The sequence below is a fragment of the Hipposideros armiger genome, unplaced genomic scaffold (genome assembly GCF_001890085.2).
Source record: "Hipposideros armiger isolate ML-2016 unplaced genomic scaffold, ASM189008v1 scaffold_5, whole genome shotgun sequence".
Lineage (NCBI taxonomy): Eukaryota > Metazoa > Chordata > Mammalia > Chiroptera > Hipposideridae > Hipposideros > Hipposideros armiger.
Window position 1 is genome coordinate 6,191,782 of NW_017731355.1, and position 12,545 is coordinate 6,204,326.

At 35.1% G+C, this 12,545-nt stretch overlaps 1 protein-coding gene across 4 annotated transcripts in view; it reads left to right on the plus strand.

Moving 5' to 3' along the window:
• Positions 1–12,545, plus strand: part of DLGAP5 (DLG associated protein 5) — a 36,512-nt gene that overhangs the window by 5,175 nt on the left and 18,792 nt on the right. For all 4 annotated transcript variants that reach the window (XM_019645858.1, XM_019645876.1, XM_019645867.1 and 1 more), the window contains exons 3-10: positions 1,639–1,832; positions 4,071–4,133; positions 5,606–5,690; positions 5,781–5,897; positions 6,694–6,764; positions 8,620–8,894; positions 10,043–10,170; positions 10,547–10,673. In XM_019645858.1, coding sequence (XP_019501403.1) covers positions 1,639–1,832; positions 4,071–4,133; positions 5,606–5,690; positions 5,781–5,897; positions 6,694–6,764; positions 8,620–8,894; positions 10,043–10,170; positions 10,547–10,673 — 1,060 coding nt within the window. The remainder of the gene's footprint in view (positions 1–1,638; positions 1,833–4,070; positions 4,134–5,605; positions 5,691–5,780; positions 5,898–6,693; positions 6,765–8,619; positions 8,895–10,042; positions 10,171–10,546; positions 10,674–12,545) is intronic.

Genomic DNA, 12,545 nt, shown 5'->3' on the forward strand with positions numbered 1-12,545 from the left:
TTCAGGGGAGAGCCAGGTTTCAGTTAGATCAAAAGATCAAGGGAGCAGTCAGAGCAGTTGGGGACATAGGAGTTTTATTGATAATTGACCACTTCATCATTTGAGTTTTTACACATTCTATTCTTTGCTTGGATTATCTTTTTAAAACAACTTTATTGAGGTATAATTCACATACCATAAAATTCAGCCATTTTAAATAGATGCTTTTTTTTTTTTAAGTAAATTTATTGACTTATGTAGCTATTTATCTCCCTGGATTATTTTTAACCCTCGTCCTGTGGGCAAGCATATACTCATTCTTCAGAACCCTTCTCAGGTATTCTGTCTTCTGAAAAACTTTTTCTGGTCTCCCCAGATAGGTTTGTATTGATTCTCTATTGTATGCATTCTACTATATATTCCCTGCTAAACCAAATTGAAACTGTGTTCATCTCCCCATGATACTGTGATCCCTTCAAGATCAGAAATTCTCTTACTTAATCTTACTGCTTAAGAACGTCTGACACATAGTAGCCATTCATATTTTTCAAACCAGTTTAAATAAACATGAGAATATGTAGGTAGAAACCAACGTTGAGAGTCATAGGTGGGCGCTAGAGAAACTGACAAGTAACTTCAATATTCAAGGAAATAATTATACCGTGTTTTCCCAAAAATAAGACCTAACCAGAAAATAAGCCCTACCATGATTTTCCAGGATGCTTGTAATATAAGCCCTACGTCAAACATAAGCCCCAGTTAAGATCATCAGCCAGACATGACTGTTTGAACAAATGTAGATTCAAATGAATAAATGTAGATTGTTGGAGCAAAAATTAATATAAGACCCAGTCTTATTTTGGGGGAAACACGGTATTAGTTACCCCAAAACTTAGTGGCCTAAAACAACAGAAAACATTTATTATTTCACACAATTTTTGTGGGTCAGGAATCTAGGTGTGGCTCAGCCGGGCAGTTCTGGAGGTTGCAGTCCAGATGTCAGCCAGGAACGCATCTGAGGGCTTGAGTGAAACTGGAGCATCTGCTTCTACGATAACTCAGTCACATGACTGGCAAGTTGATGCTGGCTTTTGGCAGGAGGCCTTAGTTCTTTGTCATGTGGATATCTCCACGGGCTGCCTGTGTCTTCTTAAGGCTCCTGTGTCTTCTTAAGGCTCCACGTGACCACTGGCTTCCCCCAGAGCAAGTGATCCAAGGGAAAGTAAGGCAAAAGCTGGAATGTCTTTAATGTCCTAGTTTTGGAAGTCACACTCCATCGTTTCCACAGTACTTTCTTGGTTACACAGGTCAGCTCTATTCAGTGAGGGAGGCAACAACACAAGCATGACTACCAAAAGGTGAGAATCACTGGAAGTCAGCTTAGAAGCTGACTATCATAGAATTTAATTATTTAAAAGTATAATAATATGTAGCATGCAGTTAATAAATATTTGAACAAATGAATGCAAAAGGAATAAAATTTTAAAAGAAAAGGAGTTGAAATAACTTGTGGTTAGAGTATTAAGGAATTAACAAGAAGTTTCTAAAAGCATTTCTTAGTAGCAGTTTAAGTTAGACAAAATGATTTTTTAGGCATTTTCATAGCTTTTTATCTGAAATGTTTTATATACTGTGTGTGTGTGTATTTTTTCTGCTTAGGATCAGTGAAAACTCTGCTAGGTGATCAACGGAAACAAATGCTCCAGAAATACAAAGAAGAAAAGCAACTTCAAAGGTTGAAAGAGCAAAGAGAGAAAGCTAAACGAGGAGTATTTAAAGTGGGTCTTTATAGACCTGATATGCCTTCTTTTCTTTTTTCAAACCAGAATACTACAAAAGCTGAGCCAAAACAGGTAAACTTAGTATCCTAATTTGATATAGAGAAATAGTTCTCGTTAACAGGAATTTTCTTCAAGAGATTACACTTGATTTTAGCCAAAAGGCCAAGAAGCAATTCCTTAAAAGATTACATGACTAAAATAACCCGTTCCCCTCAGTTCCCTTTATTCACTTAACTAATTGTTGGGAGGTGGGGATGATATAATAGTAGCTCAGAAGATGAAAATTGGGTCTCTCAGTGTAGCTACAGGTAGGCTGAGACAGGATAAAACTAGGAAAGTGAGTAGAGCCAGGCTGAACAATGAATGCTATGCCAAAGGATCTGACATGTGTCCTGTGGGATAGAGATAGTCGACGAAGCCTTTTAAATAAGGATGTACCATTATCAAATTAATCATGCAGGAAGATTCCCTGGCCTTGAAGATTAGAGTCTGGAAGCATTAAAGGATAGGAAGACTATCATGGGTGAGACAGGATAAGTGGACTGGGCAGCGTGTTTAAAAGGAATAAAATAGGTATAAGACACATTTAGAGATAAATTTGATAGGAGACCAAGTAGACAGTGAGGGGTAAAGGAAATTTAAGAGAGAGAAGATGATTCTGATGATATTAGTTTGAACAACTATATAAATTATGCTGCGGTTAAAAGAGATGAAGAAGGCAAGACCAGGAAACATGCTTAAGTAGGCACATTTTAATCCCTTCCCCTTTTTAAAACCTGTTTAGACCACCTAGATAATAGACAGTGGAATAAAATTTGGAAATCAGGATGGAGATCCATGCTAAAATGTGGTTTTAGGATATATTGGGAGTATGGATGGGTGTTCAAGCTGTAGGACTAAATGAGACCATTCCAAAAGGACATACAAAATTATGAGAGAGGAAAGTCTAGAGAGCACATTCAGGTGGGCAGAAATGAGGGACCAGTGATAGGCTGAGAACTGGTGAGAGTGGCAAGAGAGCTAAAATGAAGTATAGAAGCTAAGGGAGGGGTGATCTAGAGGAAGAGAATGATTAGTGAGTCAAGGATAAAGTGTGAACAGAGGACGTGGTTTTGTAAATTAGGTAGTCACTGGTGATTTGCTATTTTAAAGATATGTATAAAAGATCTCATTTTAAATAATAAGTTTAAAAGCTCTTGTTGACTGTATACTCATTCCTGATTTAAGTAAGAATTAAATAACATAAAAGACTAGGTGTTGCCTAGTTTTCTTTGCTTCATGAATCTCATTGATTCATTTGACAGGTCTTTATTTACTCTGTGTATGATCTTAGGATAATATAGAAGAGACCAGATTAATAGAATATAGCTTAAGGTGGAAAGATATAGATAGGTAAGTATATTCTATATACAAGTATGTTAGAGGAGAGAGAGATGTTTGTCTGGAGGAACATCAAAGAAGACCTCTTCCAAGAGGTTAGAGTTAACCTGGCTTTTCAAGAGTATGTAGGATACCAATCATTGGTCTAAATTGTAAACAACTATTTACAAAGTGTTACATGTAGGGGGAGAAAGAGACACATTATGTTACATAATAAGATTCACCAGTAATTACTTTTTATTCTACTTAGACAATAGCCATTGATGAATTTTGCTCCCTTTGTGCAAAAATCCAAGTTTCTTGAACATAGGTTTTCACTGAGATTTGGTGAAGAAAAGGGCTTCTCATTTGACGAGAAGTCTGATTATGCTTCTTAAGGAATTTTACAGAGTTGGTAAATGCCTTACCACTTTTGATCAGCCCTTCCCTTGTGAAATTTTTTCCACATTTTGCAATCAAACTTCCATTTTCTTATTGACAATTGACAAGAGCATAATCATGAGATTTGAAGGCGAATTGTCAACGCTAGGAAAGTAAGCTGTATAGTATCTTTTCATAAACACCAAAACATCCTAATACTCTAGTCTGTTCATGTATCCACTTCCAAATACATCCAGCTAATCATATTAATGAGGATTCCTAATACTTGGAAACATGATTTGAAATTTTTTCTTTCTCCTCACTGAGAAATATGAAAAAGTTTTTAAGCTATTAAACATAATTTAAATCAAACCAGAACCAGAAAAAATAGTAATTTAACAAGTATTTTTGCCATAAATGATTACAGATAAAGTTTAACTTTAAAATGAGAATTTTATTTCGTAATGACACATGGAAGTAATTTTGAGTTCTTTTTTTTTCTTTTTTTTGTGTGTTGTTTTTTGAGTTCATTTAAAAAAAAATATTTTATCTTCTTTTGACTGTTTTAAGGCTGTTCCATCTTTTGTACGGATGACAAGATCAAAGGCCAAAGAGCAAATGGAGCTAACTAAGGTATAGTTGATAGTAGATAATTGTTGCTAAAATGACAAATTTCCTTTCGTTTCTCAGAGTAAATAAATTCATTTTTAATCTAATATCAGCTTCAAGTACAGTGATTATTTTGCTAGAGTTAATAGTACCCAAATCACTGCTATTGGTATGGTGGCAGAGCAGTTTTGGCTAAATGCTAAGGAACTATTCACTTAAAATAGTCTTTGCCCAGGCATCCCTATGACATCAATACCAAGCTTTGTCTTTGTGTCATACTCTTTTTGTTTGTTTGTTTATTGGGTTTCTATTATGCATTTCATGTCACCATAAAATACAGATAGGACTGTAAAGCACATAAAGTGGATGTTATAAACTTATGAGTCTTCGAAACACCATTATAGATAAAATTATTAGGATTACTAAAATAAGATGAAGTGAGCAAGGGGGAAGTAGGATGCCTTTTTTTCAGGTGAGGTAGCTAAGTTTCATGTATTCAATAAAGTTTTAGTCACTACCATACTCTAGGCTCTAGGATATAGTAGTGAACAAAACCAAAATTCCCTTTTTTCATGTGAGATAGGCAACAAAATATGTATATAGTATGTCTGGTGGTCATAAGTATTACGGAAGAGATAAAAAAAGAGAGAGAAGGGAGATAGAGAGTACTCAAGTAGGTGTAGGGTGTAATTTTGACTGGGCCTCACTGAGATGGTGCCGTTTGAATGAAGTCTTTAAGGAAATGGAAGCGTGAACTATGGCAAAGAACTTTCTATCCAGGAGAAGAATTTTCTAGGTAAAATTCAAAGGTCTTGAAGTGAAAACATGCCTGGTATGTTTAAGGACTCTCAGATGATTATAGTCAGCTCTTTTTTTTTTTTTTTAATTGGGGAATTGGGGGATGGGAACAGCGCTGGAGAATTGGGGGAAGGGGTACAGACAAGTTGCTGTCCTTTCGTTCTTCAGTCTAGTTGTGGAGGACATTACTTCACTGGCCCATGTTGTTATTATCATTGCGCTCTTCCCGGGCGAGGCAGATCAGTCACCGGCTTCTGGACAGCCGCTCACAGCAGCTGCTGGCTGCTCACTCTGGCTGCTGGTTATACATGGCAGCCCAGCTCCAGGTTGAACTGTTGTTCAGCATCTTAGCTGTGGAGGGCAGTGTCAATAGCCTTTATATGTGGGATCCAAACCGGGGCCCTCTGGCGTCCCAAGCCAGCTCTTAACCAATGCGCCACTCGGCCGGCCCTAGCCAGCTCTTTTTAATAGCTTAGGTTATTAGCATTTTCTAAATTCTAGGATTCTAGAAAAAGCTTGTAAGAAAACTTATATAATGGAAAACTTTTTTCTTTATCCCATTTTATTTGGGGTAGTGGATTTTTTGCTGGGTCATTTATAATAGTCATATTTCAGATGACGGGTCAATTTACAGATTAAAAATGTGGCGGTTTGATTCATTATACTATTAAACACACAGCACCTAATCTTTTAAATAGATTAATAATAGGAATGAAGTTGGAGCAGCTCGACCTGGTCAAAGACAAACTTCTGAAAAGAAAGTGTTGGACAAAGAGAATAAAGGTAGGAATATTAACAATTATAAGCTCTGATGTTGCCATAATAATTTAACAATTACAAAAAGCATTTGATTTGATTGCTTTTTTTCCACAGCTGTGCACCCTGAAATACCCACATCAGTGAGAATGACTCGATCAGCTACTCAAACAGCAAAGCAGATTGCCAGAACAGCCTCATCTACAAGAAAGCCAATGACAAGAGCTACTGATGGTAAGAACTGTTTCTTGAGCAATGACTGAACTAGAATGCTTCAGTCTTTGAGGTTTTTTTGTGTTCAATTTTTTAAATCATCATGTCCTTCTTTGAGTAGGAGAGGAGAAAATGGGAGATTCCAGTTCTAAAGGTAGGTTCTGTGCCCCAACATCCAGGTAGCATACAGTGTGTGCTCAAATGTTGAAGTACCTGAATTGGTGTAAGCCATGCTTCAAAGTGAAAAATTAATAGCTCCAATAAATTACAGTCCATCCGTTTGGTGGACTACATAGTATAACCATTTAAGAATGTTATGAAAGAACATTTAATGACATTGTTCATGATATGTTAAGTGGGGAAAGAAAAACTGGTCAAAGCCTGAACAGTATGATCACAGTTCTAAAATATGTATGTGAATATGTGAACATAGGAAAAAACTGAAAAAATATACCCTGAAGGGTCAATGGTGATTATTACTGAGTAATGTAATCTTGAGTGATTTCTTTTTTCTTTTTTGATTGTTGTTGTTTTTATGCTTTTGTTTATTTTCCTAATTTTCTATAGTAAACATGTATTCGATGTTCAGAGGCAAAAGGTTAGCATTAACACCTTTGTTTTGCTTTGAAAACAGATAGCCTATGCTTGGCAGGAAATTTCATCTGTTTTTATCCTATTTTATAATATGACTTTTAATTATAAAATTCTTTAAGACATACATTCATATTGTTGCCCTTTTTTCCTTTCCCAAATTGCCTAGTACTTTTAATGCAGCATTTTCTGTCTAGTCAAAATGGATGACTTATTTTTATTTTAGATAATGAAGCAGAAAGAAAGGCAACAAATCAAGGGAGACCTGCCAAAAAGATAGAAACTAAACTTGACAAGGTAGAGTATAAACATCTGTTGATTTCTAGCTACTTTAAAAATCTCATTGCTACTTCCATAAAGTTGATATTAAGCATAGAGAACTGCTTTAAGATGTTAACCTGCATGTGTGTTAAAAACACTTCTTGAACCATAAAGAAGCATAAGAGGATTTACTGTTGTTCTTCAGGTATTTTATCCTCAGAGCTTTATAGGTAGAGAAAACATAATTCAGTTAACAAGAGATAGAAGAATATAATAAAAACACAGCTGACAGAAACCTTCATGTGAAAAAAAATTAGCTTTAATGGGGTAGGGTGAAATGCATTGACTTTGGATATAATTATGCCCGAAATTGAATGTTGTCTCTGTTTCCAATTAGCGATGTAACCCTGGGCAAGTTATGAGTTTGTTTCCCCATATCTAACATGTAATACCTACATAGACTAGTATTAAGAATTAAATAACCTAACATTTCTGATATCATCTAGCATAGCGCCTATAGTAGTCTTCAAAAAAGAGTCACCATTTTGAAGACCCAGTCCCTTGGTTCATAATTCATACTACATTTCCATATTCTTAAATAAAATAAAAAAAAGTTATGCCGATGTGTAAGAAACCTGACTAGATCCTTACCAAAAATCAAACATAGACCCTCCAGAGAGGCAATATAGGGTGAATCTTCACAGACAAGCAGCTGCACCTTGTAGCTCCTCGCTTGAGATTGATTTTCTTCTTAATGATTATCACTAGTTTTTTTTGTTGTTGTTGTTTCATTTGGTTTTTTTTTAGCTGAGCCACCCTGCCACCTGTTGGCAGCTCAGCGGCAGCTCAGCTCGGGCCAGGAATTGAACCGCTGTTGCTCAGTTGTTTTGGTGTGTTTTTTTTAAAAAGCAGATTTTTTTATTATGATGTTGATTATCACTAGTTTTTACGTTCACTCCCACGCTGGCCTCAGGGACGATGTTACTCTTAAACTCTTGTCCAGGTTGAAATACTCTGGTTTCAGCGTGTATCTTGTTAAAAATCAGAAACAGAAACCTCTAAAATTTATGTTAAAATGAGTGAGTGGGATGGGTGAAAGTGGTCAAAGGTACAAACTTCTAGTTATAAAATAAGTAAGTCCTGGAGATATAGCATATAGTATGGTGACTATAGTTAATTATACTGCATTGCATATGTGAAAGTTGCTAAGAGAGTAGATCTTACAAGTTCTCATTACAAGAAAAAAAAATTTGTAACTGTGTGGTGATGAATGTTAAGTAGACTTCTTGTGGTGATTATTTTGCAATATACACAAATACTGAATCATGTTGTATACCTGAAACTAATATAATGTTATATGTCAATTATATCTCAGTGGAAAAAAACCAAATTAACAATTAAATTGACTTGAAAACGAAAATATGCTTCATGTTTTTTGTGGTTAATCTTACTGTGTCATACTGAAAAATATTTTTGCTCATATGATAAGGGATTTGGTCCTTGACAATAGTAGTCATCCAATAAACACTGGATTCCTGACTCTCAAATGATTGTAACTATCAACATAATTTAAGTAAAAAGATATATGTTTGTTAGGTGAGTAAATTTTTCCACCTTAATTTTCATATATTTTGATTTGTTGTTAATACCTGAAACCTATTTATTTCTTTTAATAAGGACTGATTCACTTTCTTTCTAGATTATAGCACTGGTTTAGTGTTGCTGGTCTTCTGATTCTATATATACATTGAATTGTTGGGGTTTTTTTGTCTCTTAAATTATGTACATGGAACATATATCTCAACTTTTGCATTTTCAGCCTTGTAAAAATTGGTCAAATATATCCCCAGGAGAGAAATTCTCACTCTGTTTTGTTTTTACTCACATCTAGGTCATTTCTTTTCAAGTTGATAGTGAAGAAAATAATTTGCATTCACAAACCAGTGCAACAAATGGAGTGGATCCAGAAGGAGTCTTATCAAAAATGGAAAACTTGTCTGAGACAAAAACTGCAAAACTGAAAGGAAAGAATTCCTTTGCACCTAAAGATTTTATGTTTCAGCCATTAGATGGTCTGAAGACCTATCAAGTTACACCTATGACTCCCGGAAGTGCCAATGCTTTCTTGACACCCAGTTATACCTGGACCCCTTTAAAAGAAGAAATGTAAGAAAGTAATATTAATGAATTTTTTGCTAAGATAGATAACAAATGCCTTTCTTAGATTTGGCCTGTGCTTTTAAAAAGTTATTTAGTTAGTAAATGATGTCAATTATAAATCATGAAAATTTGGTCTTGTAAAAAAATTCTTCAGAAGGCTGCAATAATGTATTTGACAATTTTGATATTTTCTATGCATTGTTACTGTTATTTTCATGGTACAATTTGGGGTTTTTTTCTTTTAATAAGTGACTTTAATACTTAGAAGTAAATTTTTAGAAAGAAGAAATTGCTGTAATATAGTTCAGATATGATTTGGGTTTTTGTTTGTTTTTTTTGCTGAGTATTACTTTAGAAAAACTACCTCTAAAAACAAATGATTAACTTGCAGAGTTGGGGGGGGGCGAGGGAGGGGATCAGTTGGAATCTTATAAAAGAAAAGGACAAGGTTGTTTTGCAAAGAGATGGTAGCAGATTTACTAAAAACTGCTCAGCAGCATCCAAGTCTACTAAGTGCTTATGTTCTATTAAGAGAGCTTCAGAACCTTTGAATCTCATTACAGTTAGTAAAGATGAACATTCCCACTATAAGTATTTAAAACTCTTCCCCTGTAGAATAGACACATTAAAAAAAAAAAGAAACATTTCCATCTTATCCCAAGTTTTTATTATTATTTATTTATTTTAGATTTTTTATTGGGGAATTCGGGGAGGGGAACAGTGTTGGGGAATTGGGGAAGGGGACCAGCCAAGTTGTTGTTCTTCAGTCTTCGTTGTGGAGGGCGCCAGTCACCATCTGGCTTCCCGTCGGCAGCTTGTGGCCTCTAAGCTCAAGGTGGCGAGTTCAGTCTTAGTTGCAGGTGGACGTAGCCCACCGTTGAACAGGCAATCTTGTTGTTACACCAGCTGAGCCATCCTGCCACCTGTTGGCAGCTCAGCGACAGCTCAGCTCGGGCGCAGCGTCACTGGCCCATGTGGGAATCAAACCGGTGGCCCTGTTGCTCAGAGCTCGCATTCTTAAGCCAACTCTTAACCAACTGAGCCACTTAGCTTGCCCTATCCCAGGTTTTTAAAAAGCAACATAATTTTGAAATCTTTTAGTTATTTGGGGTTCATGTTTCATGAGGTATATATATTTTTGCTGTTGTTTTTAGTGATAAGACTCAAGAAGCAAGAAAAGAAATTTTGGCACAAAAATGTAAAACTTACTCTGCCAAGACAGTGCATCAAGATTCAAATAAATTACGACATCCTTTGGATTCTGTATCAGTTTGGAATAAAGGTATGGTATTGCAATTAAATTTTTTACTTGCTTTTCTGGATTATAATTTGTTAAGAGATTTAGTTTTAGAGCCCCCTCCTCCATATAGTTCAGGTATGTGATCCTCAGGGTCAGAAGAGATGGAAAAGCATGGAGAAAGATCGAGAGAATGAGTCGGAATGAGGAATACAGACTGATAAATGTAAATTTGAAGAGATGAAAATATTGAGAGACACTTTAGAAGAAGTGTGTTGAGTGAAATTGAGGAAGAAATAAAATTTTTAAATTCAACATTGAAAACATTGAATAATTTAAAACAATTTGTTTTAATGAAGAGGATGTCATTTTAGGAGTTGTTGCTTTGAAATTTATATGTAACATTTTCTTTAATCTATAGAAAATGTCTTAAGTAAAGATCAAACTACTACTAAAAATTCAAATGACATTCCAGTAAAAGAAGTCCCATCACTTGAAATAAATGAAGATCAAATATCTCAGCCACAGCATGATGTGCCATTTTTCAGGTTTGTGAATTTGTCCCTAGTGTAAGAATTTTATTTTAATGTCTACACATTTAAAACCAAAATTAAACTATTTTAACCTTAATATAATAGATGAATTTGAGGGGAACTGACTTTGGGTGATTTTTATTTATTTTTTTTTAATTTTAATTATTTTCAATGGCTAGTACATTCATGTGGTTCCTAATTCAAAGGTAGGAAAAGGTACAAGTGAAAAGTCTTTTTCCCAACTCTGTCTCCCAACTCTTCGAACCCCATGGTTCAAAGCTTCCATGGCAGCAAGTGTTATTCATTTCTTCTGAATACTTCCAGATACATAATTTATATGTAGACAAACATAAGCATACATATTTTTCTTTTTTTATGTAAATAATAACATACTATCCTGTTTTCATTTCTAATGTAGGAGACATCCCATTTTAGTCCTTGAAGAGCTTTCTCATGTTGTTTTGTGTGTGTGTTTTTAATGGCCACGTAGTATCCAGTTATATGGATGTGCCTAAGTTAACGTGATAGGTCTCTGTTGCTGGTTTATTTACATTGGGTTCATTCTATTATATTAAAATTAAGGCTTGAAAGAAAACCTTGTATGCTTTTGTGTTCTCTCCTGTGAAAAATCTATAAAGACCTAAATTTACATCCCTCCTCCCACGAGGTATGGGAGTTTCTATTTTCTCAAACCCTTTTTTCCCCCACAAATAAACCAAGTTAATATTTGTTTTACTAAAGAAGTATGTTGGGAGATGGTAGGAGGCTCTTTGGTTCACTAAATCATGAGATAGGATTATGTTTCTCCCAACTGTGAAGAACATTGGGGAACCTCAACCATGTCACCTAAATATCTTGGAAGTGACTCAGATGGCTGCAATTGGAGAAAGGCCCCAGCACTCCGCATCACACAGGAAATGGTTACATACCATTATCCCTGAGTGAATGTAGCAGGAAAACTCATACTTTTCCAATGCAATATTAACAATTTTTTGAGCTTTATCAATCAAATAGAGGAGAAATATTAACATATAGCTTTAATATTCATTTGCTCTATTCGGAATATCTTTAATATGTTTGAAAGCCATTTCTGTTGTTTTTAGAAAATGAGGTTTTAGAATTCTAAGGAATTTTAGAGATTAGCTAGTCCGTTGTATTGTTCAACTGAGACATTGAGATAGTAAGCAATTTACCCAACTAAATAATGTCAAATCCAAGCCAGGTCTCCTTTCTCATTAAGTTGTTCTCTGTTATGCCACTAGATGTAAACAACTGAATTTTTCTTCTAAGAAACAATAACTAGTCTCAGTTTTTCCTGCTAGGATGCTTTATATAAAGAAACAGATTTAATTTACTTTGGGCCAGGGTTTCTCAACCTTGGCACTATTGACATTTTAGATTGGATAATTCTTGTGGGGACTGCCCTCTGCATTATAAGATGTTTTGTAGCATCCCTGGCCAGTAGCACACTTCTAGTTTGTGACAATTAAAAATGCCTGCAGACATTGCTAAATGGCTCCCTGGGGGAAAAATTGACTCCACCTGAGAACCACTGTCTTTGGACAAGTAAAACCTAATAATTAGAATCTGTAAGGCCCTATCACTATAATTCCAGACTCAATAGTTTTTACCTTCAATTTACTCTCAGCAGTTGGATTGGTCTTGGTTCCATGGACAATAATGGAGAACTAATAACAGAACTAAAGAATGATGCTTTCTGTTCAACCTCTGAAAAATAACACTAGAAGCAACTAGACATATTAGCTTGAAAAGTGGGCTCTTGGCATTAACCATCCATATAAGTTTCAGGTGTAGAAGGATAGACATATATAGGGTATTAACTTATATTTATGTGTTTTAATATATTACAATTCATAAAATAAGTAT